General features: G+C 37.5%; 1 protein-coding gene across 8 annotated transcripts in view; it reads left to right on the forward strand.

Annotated features, from left to right (window-relative positions):
* Window positions 1-15,352, forward strand: part of Mier1 (MIER1 transcriptional regulator) — a 57,268-nt gene that overhangs the window by 19,032 nt on the left and 22,884 nt on the right. For all 8 annotated transcript variants that reach the window (XM_059254597.1, XM_059254590.1, XM_059254591.1 and 5 more), the window contains 4 exons: window positions 9,592-9,753; window positions 10,820-10,952; window positions 12,302-12,366; window positions 14,665-14,737. In XM_059254597.1, coding sequence (XP_059110580.1) covers window positions 9,592-9,753; window positions 10,820-10,952; window positions 12,302-12,366; window positions 14,665-14,737 — 433 coding nt within the window. The remainder of the gene's footprint in view (window positions 1-9,591; window positions 9,754-10,819; window positions 10,953-12,301; window positions 12,367-14,664; window positions 14,738-15,352) is intronic.

Here is a 15,352-nt window from a genome sequence, read left to right on the forward strand (position 1 = left end):
ATTGTTGGCTAAGTCTGAAACCAGCGAAAATGTTTCTTTTGTTGCCAACATTGCATTTCTAAATAAGCCTGTTATTGCTCCCCACTGAAATACCTCTAACCAGTTCTTGTTCCATATCTACCCCAGGAGGTATTTTTTCTATCCTAGACTACTATGACTGCTTCCTAATTAGTTTCCCCATTTCATGTTTTACTATATTTCTTCTAATATATTTTCCATGCAGCATCTATAGTGACCTTTCTAAAGTACAAAACCTTTTATTTCAGCCTCCTATAACTCCTAAAGAAAATCTAGATTCCTTAATCTTGCTGCAAGGCCAACTGCTTGATAGGACCTTTTCCATTTACTATTTAAAAAAAGCTGTTATACTGTACCTTACTAACTGCTTTTGGTCTTGGATTAGGTAGTTTGTTCCTGCTTTGAGGTGTATTTGGCAATCTGAGATTTGTTGCTGCCTTCTGGATTTGGTGTTACCATTCATATATGCTAATTAGTTTAAAAAAATAACAAAAATGCTGTATCCTATTCAGTATGGTTTAGTTTTGTTTCCCTTCCTCAGTTCATACGTATTTGTATGTATGTGTAGGTAATAATACCTATAGCCTTCTTTAATTTCATAAGGGGATCTGGTATTCTCTAATATAACTTATGTGTATGATGTAATTTGTTCCATGATAAAAGAAATGTAAAACAGACACTGTGCTGGTGTTTATAGATAGAGAAGATGGATGTTATTATTCTTTTATAGTAATTATCTGTGTTTTAGAATTTAGTTGGGGATTTGAAAGGAGTCCTGATAGTATTTAGTTAAATCTTGCCCGGGTCTTGTTTGGGATCGTTTAGTTACTAAAGTAGCATTATTCACCATGCCTAAGCAAATTTTTTTTAACTTTGACCAGAGAACTGAATTTATTTTGATGGCAATATTGTATTTTGGTTTTCACAGAGCCTTTCAAAAATTATGGTGTACTTGGGGTCAGAAACAGTCTGTTAAAAGTAAGAAGCTAGTCAGTCATTGCTTATTCTTTTCTTTAGGAAATGATAATTGAAATTTATAGAGGTTAGAGAAAGGAAGTAATCCTATATGTTTTCATTTCTTTTTTGTTTTTGTTTTTGTTTTTATGTTTTGTTTTTCAAGGCAAGATTTCCCTGTGTAGCTTTGTGCCTTTCCTGGAACTCACTCTGTAGCCCAGGCTGGCCTCGAAAGCACTGAGATCCGCCTGCCTCTGCCTCCTGAGTGCTGGGATTAAAGGCGTGCACCACCACTACCCTGCGTATGTATGTTTTCATCTCAAGCAGTCTTACACCTTCCCAGAATCTCCTCTGACTTTCCACGTAGAGCAAAGTCTTACATTTAAGTATCTCCATATCTAGAACTTTTGTAACCTGAAACTAAATGGTGTGATTAGATTTCCTGTAGTTACAAACTTCATAAATATGGACCAAACCAATTTTTCTTTAAGAAATAAACCAGTTTGTCTTATTGATTACTCATCTGCTTTTACAGGAGCAAGACAGTGGTGAAGTTCAGGGGGTGGTGCTTTTCATTTGGAGCTTTCATTGTATGAAATCTGTCTTGTTTTTTTTTTATGTAATTGTGGACAAACTGGACAGTTCATTCATAAATTAACAGTAAATATAACAGATGTATTTCACTCACCTCTGTTTGAGTTCTTTCAGATCAAAATCAGCTGAATTAAGTCAAAGATAGATATTCAAATATTAGAATACTTTGAAAGTTTTAATTTCATTCAACTTGAATTCTAAACTTTTCATTGAGTGCTGTTGATATGAGCTTTAATGTATGCAGCTATCACTGCATTATCATGTCAGTATAAAAGGTGTTATGTCTTTTTTTTTTTTTTATTTGCATTGGTGTGGGGATGTCAGATCCCCTGGACTGGATTTATAGTTGTGAGCTGCCATGTAGGGACTAGGAATTGAACCTTGAACCTGGGTCCTCTGGAAGAACAGTCAGTGCTCTTAACTTAACCTCTGAGCCGTCTCTCAGCCCCCATATAAGTCTTACATTTAGATATTTTAATACAATTAGATGAATTGATTAGAACTTGCTGTGGTACTAATAGGAATGTTAAAATTACGCACACAATTCATGAAGTTTTGTGTTTGCTCTGAATTATCAGTACCAAAATTTAACCCTTTTCCAATGCTTATTAAAATTCAAGAGACCAAGCATGGGCACAATTATAACACTACATTCAGAAGAAAGATAAGTGTCAACCACATCTGTATATTTAAATGCATTGTAGAAGAAAAGGACTTTTATTAACAACATCTATTCTTAATACACACTTTAAAGCACTGGACACATTCCCAGTAAAGCACCAAAGCCTAGGGCCAGAGATTGAGGCAGCTCATGGGAATGCCCACACTAACCTCTTAAGCACATACTTTTACCTTGTCGTAAAACTGTCTCCCAATTTCTTATTTTTGTCACTTCTCTGGATGTTCTTTATAGAAAAAAGAAAAATGAGAGTTTGAGATTTTCTTGCAGTGTACATGAATAAAAATGAGAACGTGACCACTCCTAGGTATGGTTAAGAAGAAGGTTTTTACTGTAGATATGAGAGAGAGAACAGCCGGAAGAGTCCAGACTGAAAAGAACATGGCCAGCAGAATAGACCTGTCCATGAGAGGAGAGAATGAAGAGAGAAGGGCAAGAGGGGACCAGGATTCAAGAGAAGAGGACCAAGAGAGTGCTTGGCTGAAATGGCTGGGTTATCTGGGGATGGAAGCTGGGGGAAAGGAAAGTGAAGCTCAGGGGCTTGAAGAGGTTTAAGGTAGGGTAGGGGGTGAGAAGTGCTGAGAGGAGCGAGGACTCTGTGCCAGGTACTTGTGATGCTGAGAGAACCTGAGGCCAGCATGTACTGGGTATGCTAATAGGCACCACAGTTAGCCATTTGTCCTGAGTCTTTACGACCTGACAGTATGCATAGGCTGAATTATAAATACAAAAGAAACCCTGACGTGAAAATTGTAAAAGAAGTTTATTGACCAGCCCTAAGTGATTGGTTACCTTCAGAACTGTCTTAGTCTAATCTAGATGTGGTCCCTTAGGACTTATCTCCTCTTCATAAGCCTGTATTGCTAAGTCCATATTTGGTACAGTAGATATCTGAAGAATAATGTGCCTATCCACCAAATGGCCCTGCTGTGAAAGTTTGCATCTGTGACACGTTCATGAGAGAAGACTTATTTCTTCTGCAACCAGAAAGTTGATGCTACTCTGATCTTATAGTACTATTGTGTGTCAGTATTTGATGGCTTTATCTTCCTGTCTTGACTTCATGTGTGTCAGATCCTGTGGAAGTGCAGTTAGAGACAGTTATGAGCCTCTATGTGGGTGTTGGGAACCAAATCCTGGTCCTCTGCAAGAACAAGTATTCGTAATCGCTGAGCCAGCTCTGCAGCTCTTGGTGTTTGTCTTTTAAATAGCCCATTCTTTTCAACTTCAGCCAGGGTCCAGTTAGCTTACACAGATATGACTGCCCCACTTTTTTTTAGTGTTTAGACAACTTACTTCCTAAAGCACATTATAATGTACATCTGTTTTTGTTCACCTTGTGTCTGTCATTATCCCTCATAGTCTTATCTACTCAGCCCTTATGTCATATTGCATCAAGATGATGAGTATTTAACCTGAGTTCAGATTTCAAGGAAGAAAGTATATGTACATATGTAATTAAGTAAGCGACCCAGTGAGTTAGATAACCTGGGTTCTTAATTTAACTTCGCTATTCCATAAGCATATAACTTGATTATCATTGTTAAACTTCCGTCCTTACAAAGATGGTAATGTAGCGCTCTTGGCACAGTGTCTGGCACATAATAAAACTACTAAATAAATCTTCATTTTATCGTTCCTGCGGTTCTCAGAGAAAATTGGTTCACAGCTGTGAGCATGTGCTATATACCCCACAGCTTTTGCTCTCTGTCCTTTTTTTATATCCTTCCTCCTAGACGGAGGATAAAACACACCTGCTTCATTATGATGTTTCAATGCAAGTTGAATGAAATTCCTTAGTACCTGGTAGAAAGAACATAGACTTTGATAATGAAACTGGTAAGATGTTCTCTAGACTTGGTGACTGGTAGACCCTCATTCACTTATGTTCTACTGGCCAAGTTTTAATCATCCTTTAGTCTTTTTCTCTAAGGGAAATATAGGATATTCACTTTGCAAGTAACTATTGTTGACAGCATCAAAATCCTGAGAGTACAAAGACAGAACTGCATCTGGAACAAATATAGTCAGTGAAGAATTCAGTGTATTGTGTATAGCATGTGATTAAGGGCAGGAAAATATCCAGGATTTGGGGCTCAAGTGATACCTTAATTTCTGCTTTTTAAAATGATTGGGCTTCCTTTTTCAAATCAAGTTTTCATCGTGCTGTTCGTACATTGCGTGAGAACCCTTCCTTCATTTTTGTTTAGCTGATTCTGATAAAATACTAGAAGCAAACTGAGAAACTGAATGTTTTTATCCATGTCTGCCTGGTACTAATTAAGAGTTATTCTTGTTACAGACCAAGGAGATTATATACACAGCACTTTGAGCATTCTCAACTTTTAGTTCTTGTGAGATAAGGGGATCAGAGCATTACCTACAGGCAGGAACTCCTGTTCCTTGTTAACTTGGACCCAAAGACCTAGTAAAATCTGTAAACTTACCAGTCTCTCTACAGAAGTCATGGGCTTGGGGGATGGATGGCACAGTGTTAGGTACACTTGCTGTGTAAGCATGAGGACCTTAGTTCGTATTCCCAGCACCCATGTAAAACACCAGGTAACCCCAGCATTGGGAGTGGGAGTGCTAAGAAAGGATGATCATTGAGGTTTCCCAGCCACTGCTTAGCTGGCGTGTCAGAGGACTAAGTTGAAGGAGGTCACTTAATACCTGGTAGAATGTAGACTTTGATAATGTAATGGTCTGTGAAAATGGGTGGCTGATGGGCCTTAGTACAATAATGATCTGATACAGTAGGACCACCCAAAGTCCTCTGGCTTCTGGGTGCTGCATGCACCACACCCCACTCTCACCCTGTCCCCCATACACAGGTGATGACTGCCAGTCCATTGTTAGAAATGCCACACACACACACAAAGATGTCCAAGTCAGTATCCTTTGACCCAAGGTTTAGTGTCTTCGGTGTTTATTTTTCCATGTGTGCTGTGAGACAAATGCTGGCAGATGCTTTGAAGTACTTGGAGGAAGGTGTATCGTGTGTTCAGGTTTTAGCTGAGAGACTAGAGGAATCCAATAAAGCCCATCCAAGATAGATGCCGGAAGATGTAGCTTGCCCTTTTAGAGAGGGTCTGTTGCTAAGACGGACTCTAGTCACAAATAAAATTGGTTTCCAGGTGGCAGGCACTTTTAACTCTGGCACCCACGAACTAAGGCAGAAAAACCATGAGTTGGAAGCTAGCTTAGGCTACAGTGTAAGTTCCAGGCCAATGTAGATGCAGTAAAACCTTGTCCCAAAAAACAAAAAATGTAGCTGGGCGGTGGTGGCGCACGCCTTTAATCCCAGCACTCGGGAGGCAGAGGCAGGAGGATCTCTGTGAGTTCAAGGCCGACCTGGACTACAGAGCGAGTTCCAGGAAGGGCTCAAAGCTACACAGAGAAACCTTGTCTCGAAAAACAAAAAACAAACAAATAAACAAAATGTAATATTAGTACGAGTTTGTCTATTCTTGCAGTTATACTTTCCTGTTTATCATTTTGAGACATGGCCTCAGCTTTGTACCCCAGCCTGGCCTTGTACTCCCTGTATAGTCCAATCTGACCTAGAGTTTGAAATCTTCCTGCCTCAGTCTCTCCCTGGTCCTGGGATTAGAGACATATACCATTATACCTGGTTATCTGAACTTTTTATAGTCATGTTCCTTGTACATTTTTACCAACTGCAGTATGGCAACTTGGTACTTGTGCTTGGTAAACCAGGGCTGTGAACATTTCCATTCTTTCAGACATCGATCTTTTCTTTTTTTTTTCTCTTCTAGGTAGTGCTGGATTCTGGACCCAATTATTTTTTCATGTGTTTCAGACTTTTGTTCTTTTCTTTTTCAGTCATTCTGAAAATGCAGCTTGTTTTGAAACAGCATTAACTTAGCTTGCATACTAATGAATGAACAACTAAGAGTAATTCTGACATGGAGCAAAAGTGACCACAAAAAGTAACCAAGAGGATCAGACCTGAACAAAAAATTGTCATTTAAGAAACTTAGGTCATAGAAATTAAGTTTAAAAACAAAAATAAACAGAAAACCCACTATGCCTGTGATTAATCTGTTACTGATCTTCCCATAACCTATATCTTTTTGAAATAATATTGGTGGTGGTGAGGGTATAGTTTTCACTTACTATGTATGGAAAGCATGTCTGCTTTTATCAAGAGAGTCTGATTTTTTTTTAATTTTTATGCTTTAACCATTTATCATTTGACTTCAGTGACTTTCTCTGTGTGCTAGTTTTATCACTGGTTCTTCTAGTGGAGTCTGTGAGATATTGAGGAGGCTACTTTGCACTGTCTCAGTCCTTTCTTAGTATTGGAGGTGTTTCTGGACTTTTGAGAAGTAAAATTTATGTAGAGACTTGCACTTCTTATCTGTTACATGAGGAAAAACAGTCCATGATTTAACTACTCTGCTTTTCAGAGTGAAATTCCTTTCTGTGCAGTTAATATGTCATCTAACCTTTTGTAAGCTAACTGAGCTTCTTGTTATGTTAGTGAAAGATTTTAAAAATAATGTCCAGGCTTTATATTCTCCCACTGGAAAGGCTGATTGGCTGGTATCTTATCCTACACCTGTGAAATTAGTGTTCTTCGAGATATTTCATACTCATGTAAGAAGCCTTACTTAGAAATTTTTAAAAATGCAGATTAAAAGTCTGGCAGTGGTGGTGCATGCCTTTCATCTGAGCCCTCAGGAGGCAGAGGCAGGGGGATCTGAGTTTGAGGCCAAGCCTAGTCTACAGAGTGAGTTCAGAACTCTAGGGCTACACAGAGAAACCCTGCCTCAAAAAACAAAAACAAAAAAAAGCAAATACAGGTTAGAGAACCCTCATCTAAGACATTAGGCCAGAGACTAGCATAAGCCCAGCATCCTGTTCTTCAAGCTGCTCTTTAAATAAGGTAGTTTAACACTCAAGACCCCAAAGGGGGTTGTTTGTTTGATATGTTGTAGAGTGGACCAAGCACTGTGGTCTAGTCAGAAAATGATTTCAAAATAGAGCATGGCCATTTCAATGAACTCGGTTAAATTGTCACTTAACACTCACTCTAATAGTAACATTCATTGTCCTTAAAAAGGAACTAAAAAACGAAACAAGCTGTTTGTGAATTCTTACACAGCTGATAAGAATGATAGTTGTAAACTGCCATGTTAATGTTTCTTTTCAGTTTGACTCTCATACCTTTAGTGACCCTTACTAATTAACTTCAGTTGCTGAACCTACTTCTTATTTGGGATGCCCATTGGGTTTAAGGAAAATTATATGAGCTGGAATTAGGAGGTCCAGGGGTCAAACAGCATGTGCTGTGTCTCTGCTTTGCTTCCTTAATGTGGTGATATTTTATTTGTTAGAACATGGTGATATTTTGTGTTCTAACAAATAAAATATCACCACACCTTAATACAAAAATGAAAGTAGCAGACATTACCGTCTGATACTCTTAAAGATCTGAGGAGATTATGTGCTTCTGGCTGCTTTCATTCTTAGAGAAAGTGAAATCAGAACATCTGGTTCAGATGCTTCACCACTAAGATGCTGGGGAGGCTGTTTCTATGTGTGGAAATGTCCCTTTTTCTATCCTTACTAGTAAGTTTCTGGGTCTTGGTGTTGAAGTTGTGTTTTTTTATACTGACTCTAGTCTTCAATTTCAGTGTCCTTGGTACTGTTCAGATTTCCATGGGCCAGTTCTTTCGATACCTCAAGTATGGTTTTAGTTATATTTTAAAAGTAACACAGCATGGCTGTCAATTAAATATCTCATCTGGCATGGTGATGCCTTGCTAGATATAGCAATTGCTTGTCAAACTATAGAGTCTACAGATTATTGGACCCTTCAGAACTAAACTCTCTTTCAAAGTAGGATCACAAGTTGATTTACAGTGTGCAGTACAAGTATCAAATGCCATTTTCTCCCTGTGAAGAATTTACAGATTATTAATTACTAAATTTTTTTCTTTAAAAAAAAAATATGTCTGTGTGTGTGTATGCAAGTGTGTGTCTGTTGGGATGTGTATGTGTGGGTGCAGGTGCCCAAGAAGGTCAGAAGTATCACATTGCCTGGAACTGGAGTTATAGGCAGTTGTGAGCTAGCCAGTTTAGGTGCTGAGAACTGATCCTAGGTCCTCTCCATGAGCAGTAAGTGCCTTTAAACAGCCCATCCCTCCTACCATCTACATAAATTCTGAGTGAGGGGAGATGAACTTTGTGTTACCAATTTATGTTATACATTCTAATGTATATATTCTCTCTGCAGAAATATGTTTGGTATGTGAATTAGACTTCTGTTGATATTATGGCACATGATGATGGAAAGCTATAAAATGTATTGTCTTATTTAAAGAGCACCATTTCTCTAGGTTCCAATTTGACACTTAACGTTTTTCTTTAGAATATGTATGTGTATTTGTGTTAGTGTGTATATGTTCAGATAAATGGGGTTAAACTTTGATTTTTTTGTAATCAGGATTTTATTGGTTTTGATGCTTGACATCTCTTGATTAGTGATTGCCTTCTGCAGAAAATGGATTTTATTTTCCCAAATAAGGCTATTTCTTCATTTTATTCACAGTGGATATGTCTTTTGGAGGGATTGAAGAAGGTCCTGACTGAAGCCCTAAAATTGCTAATAAAATTATTAACCTTTAGAGTCATATGATGAAAATCTGAATGTATTATAATGTGACTTGTGTAATTTTTTAAAGAAAAGTCTTTAATGTATGTGCCTATGTTTCCTCATCTATGTGATGGGATTAATGTAATAGTTCCATAGATAATCAATGCTGACATGATTTTATGTGTAAATTGAAGATTACTTTAGAACAATATATATGGCTTTGTAACCTAGTATCATCTTGTATGTAATTGCTGTTGTTCCTGCAGTGTGCTTTTGCCTGAGTAGGGAATTTAATCTCCCTTTCTGGATTTATTGAATTAGATGACATCCTATTTTCTAATTACTCTCTTTGCCCCAAATTATTTAGGGTACTGTTCATAATAATCCATATGTAAGGGCTAACTGACTCTGGTATGTAAACTGAATTATTGAAAAATTGTAATTGATTTCAGACTATTGACAAATATACAGACCAGTTAAAATTGGTCAGTTTATAGGAATAAAAGATTGGGTTAAAATTGGTCAGTTTATAGGAATAAAAGATTGGGTTTTTATTTCTCCTTTTCATAATTTGAAAATACTGAATGTATGAGACACAAAACCACATATATGCTCTAAAGAAAAAAACAAGTGTCAATTTAGTACTTTACAGATTTGTAAATTATAACATGCAAATATGAAATCATTGATTTCAGAAATTGGCTTATTTTGGTGCACTTAGGAAGGCGACATGCCAATCCACGAGCTTCTCAGCCTCTATGGTTATGACAGCACTGTTCGGTTACCTGAAGAAGATGAGGAGGAAGAGGACGAGGAGGAGGAAGGTGAAGATGATGAAGATGCTGATAATGATGACAACAGTGGCTGTAGTGGGGAAAATAAAGTAAGTTAGTGCTCATTCGGTGTTTTTTTATCTTCTTCGTGGAACATTTATGTTCCAAAATTCCTGTTGTATTTGTGAAACCACAGATAATACTAAGCTCTAAATATAATTTTGTACAGTAAGATTAAATTTCAAAAATAAAAATTAGGAAATGTGTGATATAAAAATTGAAAATTCCTTGTAATTCACTCCAGTGAGATTAAATTTGATCTATTTCATTCCAGATTTCTTTTTGCTTTTTCTGAATAGTACCAATGTTAAAAAAAAAAAAAAATGCTGTTTTAAATTAAATAGGCTGCCTGGCAGTTTTGTATTCATTTTTTAAAATTATTTTAGATACAAGAGGGTTATACTGCTTTCCTAATATTAACACCCAGTGTAACTCAATATCTGTTGTAGAATGTTATTTTAAGGTGTGTTACTTTTGTTTATGCTGCATTTGTTTAACTCTGTGAAGCTGTGTTACTGTGCCTGTCTAAAACACCTGATGGTCTCATAAAGAACTGAACGGTCAATAGCAAGGAAGGAGAAAGGATAGGCGGGGTTGGCAGGCAGAGAGGATATATAGAAGGAGAAATCTGAGGAGAAGGAAGGAGGAGGACTCCAGGGGCCAGCCACCCAGCTGCACAGCCAGTCACTGAGTAAGAGTAAGATTTACAGAAGTAAGAGAATGGGAAAAGCCCCGAGGCCAAAGATAGATGGGATAATTTAAGATAAGAAAAGCTGTCAAGAAACAAACCAAAACTAAGGCCAGACATTTATAATTAAGAATAAACCTTCATGTGTGATTTATTTGGGAGCTGGGTGGCAGGCCCCCCAAAAGAGCAAAAACAACAACAGCAACAAATGTCTTTACCAAAACTAGCCCTGCTAAGTGCCCTTAGCTAAACTCTAAATGGCTGGGACTTCAGCTCCAAGGTTTTATCCCAGTTCCAAGAACTAATCCAGGAAATCACATTTCTTTTGGTGGGTTTATTATGATCTTACAGCTACCTCTAAAACACAATTTGACTAATGGCGTACAACAGTATTCCTCATATTGTAAGTACATTTTCTTATTTTATAGGAAGAGAATATAAAGGATTCATCGGGTCAGGAGGATGAAACTCAGTCTTCCAATGATGATCCATCACAATCTGTTACTTCCCAAGATGCTCAGGAAATAATTCGCCCACGTCGATGTAAATATTTTGATACAAGTATGTATTATCATTGCTATAGTTAGAATGTAATTTTCACTCTTTTATAATACCTGAAGTTCTAATGTGGTTTTATTGATACTTGAATTCACTTACTCTGAAATTGCTTTCAGAGGTAAATGGATTTTGTTAGGGGTTACTAGAATATTAAAATGAAGGTCCTGTTCTCAATGCATGTATCACAACATGTACTGCTTCATATACTGCCTAAATATGGGTGTGTTCCTTTTATTTTGTGTAGTCTTGAAGTTTTTGTTTTCTACTTTTCTTTGTTTGACTTTGAACCATCTTTCATTATATTCATGTGTCACTCAGCAGCAGGGATATATTCTGAGAAACATGTTGTCAAGTTTCTTGGTTGTATGACTAATGTGGACACAGCACCTCAAGATCATACAATCTTGGCAGGGTCACCACCATCGTAAATAAATTGAGTCTGTTGACCAAAGATGACATCATGTAGTACATAACTATATATTTGTAATGTTGTCTTTTATAATCTTGTGAGTCCTAGGTACAAAAAGGTGGTCAGTTCTTGGGGTATGAATACATGCTAATATGGTTCCCCAGTTTCCACTGTGACGGGATGGCATGTGGAGGTCAGAGAACAACAGGAGTCAACTTTTCTCTTTCTACCTCAATGTAGTTCCTGAGAATCAAACTCTGGTAGATTCCTTACGTAGCTGAAGATGACCTTGAACTTCTAATCTTAATTTCTCCACCTCCCAAATGCTGGGATTACAGGCTTGTGCCACTCTTCCTTATCTCATGCAGTGCTGGGGGTTGAACCCAGCGCTTAGTGTGTGTTAGGCAAGCAGTCTGCCAGCCCTATAAATCATCCCCATTTGAACATAACCAAGCAACAGCTTGCCTGGCGTGAATAAAATAAAAATTGGGGAGAATAAAGGTTTTCAATATGTACCCAGACTTCTTATTTTCTTCCCCTACAATTTTGCTCCAAACTTCCAACTTTTATTAGGAAGACCGTTTGGCCAACATTACTCTAAGCCTTTGTTTTCTGTGTGAAGAACTTGATATCATGTGACTTACTTTGTAACTAGACATTCGTAAAAGATTATGTTGACACTAATCCTGAAGTTTTTGTGTCCTTACAAAATCAACTGAGTCTAGAGTTGCCCTAGGAGATTCATAGTTTTTCTTTTATTTGGGGAAATTTTTTGTTATTGTCTTGTTTTAGATACAGTGTTCATTATTTGATTTTAAATATCTTGGTCTGATTTAGCAGACCTTTTGGCATATCTAAATACTTGGTGGTAGGTATAAAAAAATACAAAGATATGGACAGGATAAATGTCCATTTTATAGTATCATTCTCTTACATATTCTAGATAGTGAGATAGAAGAAGAATCTGAAGAAGATGAAGATTATATTCCATCAGAAGACTGGAAAAAGGTATTTTTCCAAAACTTATGGTAATATTCTAAAAGCCAAAAATATTTTTAATGAGTCATGCTTATTGATGAAGTCAGTGCATTTGCCTTTTTGTGACACTTAAGCATTTTGTAAATATTTGTTCAAGCTCCCCATTAATATATCCAACTAAGAAATACATTTATCTTTTCATAAAATGATAGCGTGGGTAGAATCAGATTTTGCTGGTGTATTCATACTCAAACCAATATTAGAAATCCAAATTTCTAATCATCTAATCCAGAAGTGATAAATGTTGGTGTTATAGGTTGAGCTGCTCTACAAACGTACAACTAGTTTCTAAAATAAACTTGAGATATTAGGTTCTTTTTCGTTAAAATGTTACATAGCATTATTTAATTAACCACATAGGTTAGCGTTTGATTTTATGGTATTGCATAGGAGTTGAACCTCTTAGGAAATCATAGTACACACTATGTGTAATTGGTTAAAGCAAATCATTTCTGTAGGACGATGTTTTCCTTAGTGAGAGATGATTGCCTGATCTTTCCTCTTTAAAAAAATAACACCCTTTGAGGTTTTTTTTTTTTTTCTTCTTCTCTTCCTGGGTTTTGTTTTATTTCATTATTTCAAGTGTATTGGTGTTTTGCCTGCATGTATATTTGTTCCTGTTGGAACATAGCAGCCAACCCAGAGCAGCTTTGACTACCATCAGGAGACTGTTGATGTGTCCTTATAGTAGGAGGACCTGGAATGAGTCATCAGAGATTGAACCATTACCTTCTGCACCTTCTTCCCTATTGTATGCAATTCTTTCCCATCTGGGGAGGTGCCAGAGTATGTAGTGTGGATGATTAACTGAAGGGGGAATTCCATGTATGAATCTATAGGGAGTAATTGTCTATTCTGGGGTGAAACTTAAAGAATGACTGTTTTCGATTCTTTGGTGGGTACAGGTGCATGTAAAGAGTCATAGGGATTGACAGCAGAGCGACTCTGTAGTGGACACCTGGGATGGGAGGTGTTTGGTCGTTTAATGAGTTATGGATATTGTCATTGTTTATGATGGTTGGTTACAAGTTGTCAATTGTTAATGGTCAGGAAAAAAGCTGAACATGGAGATTAGATTCAGAGGTTTTGTTTAAAAAAGAAAGAAAAAAGAGAAAAGAATAGAGATATGAGATAGATCACTGAATCTATTCTGAGAAAAAAGATAAAAGAATAATAGGATAAATGGGTAGATCACTGAATCTACACTAAAAAGAAAAAGAGAAAGATATAAAAATGACAAAAGGTAGATTACTGAATCTAGTATGAAAAGAAAAAATACATTTTAAAAGGAATTACTTGTTTTAAATGAGAGAAGTAATGAAAATTTTTTGTCTGAATTTGTCAGATGTTACTGGACTGGACATTGTTATATACTAATGGAGTTTTTTGTCTGAATCTGTCAAATGTTAATGGACTAGACATCGTTAATGTAATCTTGACTGTGTATATTGTATATACTTATTGGACATAATTTTTCTTGTATTAGTTATAAGCTTTTTTAAATTTTAGACAAAAAAGGGGAAATGTGGTGGTATTGTGTTCCCCAAAATATTGTGCACCCTAATAAACTTATCTGGGGTCAGAGACAGAACAGCCACTAGATACAAAGGCTAGAAAATGGTGGCACTCATACCTTTAATCCTAGCACTCCAGAGGTAGAAATCCCTCTGGATCTCTGTGAGTTCAAGGCCACATTGGAAACGGCCAGGCATGGTAACACACGCCTTTAATCTCAGGGAGTGGTGGTAGAAAGCAGAAAGGTATATAAGGCGTGAGGACCAGAAACTAGAAGCATTTGGCTGGTTAAGCTTTCAGGCTTCTAGCAGCACAGTTCAGCTGAAAGCCATTTGGATATGAGGACACAGAAGCTTCCAGTCTGAGGAAACAAGACCAGCTGAGAAGTTGGCCAGGTGAGGTTAGCTGTGGCTTGTTCTGTCTCTCTGATCTTCCAGTGTTCACCACAGTAACTGGCCTCAGGTTTGATTTTATTAATAAGAACTTTTAAGATACATGCTACAGACACCATTCAAAGAATGCCAAACAATGTATTGTTTATATTACATTTTACCCATTATTATTAATATTTCCCATCCAGTCATATGTAAGCTCCTAGCTATTATTAACTCATTCATCCTCACAATACTACCATGAGGTAGGTAATTGGTTTTATGACAAAGAGGCCAGAGTGAGTTTACCCAAGAAGATAGTGAAGCTAGACATGAGCATAAGATTTGTATCACTAGATATTTTTGGTTGTGTTTAAAATAGGAAATCATGGTGGGCTCCATGTTTCAAGCTGAGATTCCAGTTGGCGTTTGTAGATACAAAGAAAATGAAAAAGGTGAGTTATAGTAAGGTTATATACCTGAACTTTTGCTATGACGGACTTATTTTGGGGGTGGTATGTGTTTGTGTCTAGGTACACTTACCTGTTTATGGAAGCCAGAGGTCCATGTTGGGTTCCTTCCTCTTTTGGCCCTTCACCTTGACACACCGGATCTGTTTGGCTAGACCGGCTGGCCAGTGATTGTCTGTCTTCTACCCCTCGTGCCTGGATTCCAGATGCTCACTGCTGCTCTGGAATTCACACAGGGTGCTGGGGGTCCAAGCCTGTGTTCTTGGTCTTAGGCAGCAGGCACTTCACCCCCTGAGCCATCTCCCAGCCCTGGCCTGTTAGCTTACATATAAGATATGGTAAGGACACAGCAGCCTACTAAACAACCCTAATGAAAGAAGCACATCCATCCATCAGAGCTGGTCACTGTAAAAGAAGGGAGTCTGAAGGTATGCCTCTTAAAATATCCCAGCCATGTGTCTCTTTTAAGAAGAACATTTTTTAGCCGGGCAGTGGTGGTGGTGCACACCTTTAATCCCTTCACTGGGAGGCAGAGCCAGGAGGATCTCTGTGAGTTCAAGGCCAGCCTGGGCTACCAAGTGAGTTCCAGGAAAAGGTGCA

The sequence above is a fragment of the Peromyscus eremicus genome, chromosome 2 (assembly GCF_949786415.1).
Source record: "Peromyscus eremicus chromosome 2, PerEre_H2_v1, whole genome shotgun sequence".
Lineage (NCBI taxonomy): Eukaryota > Metazoa > Chordata > Mammalia > Rodentia > Cricetidae > Peromyscus > Peromyscus eremicus.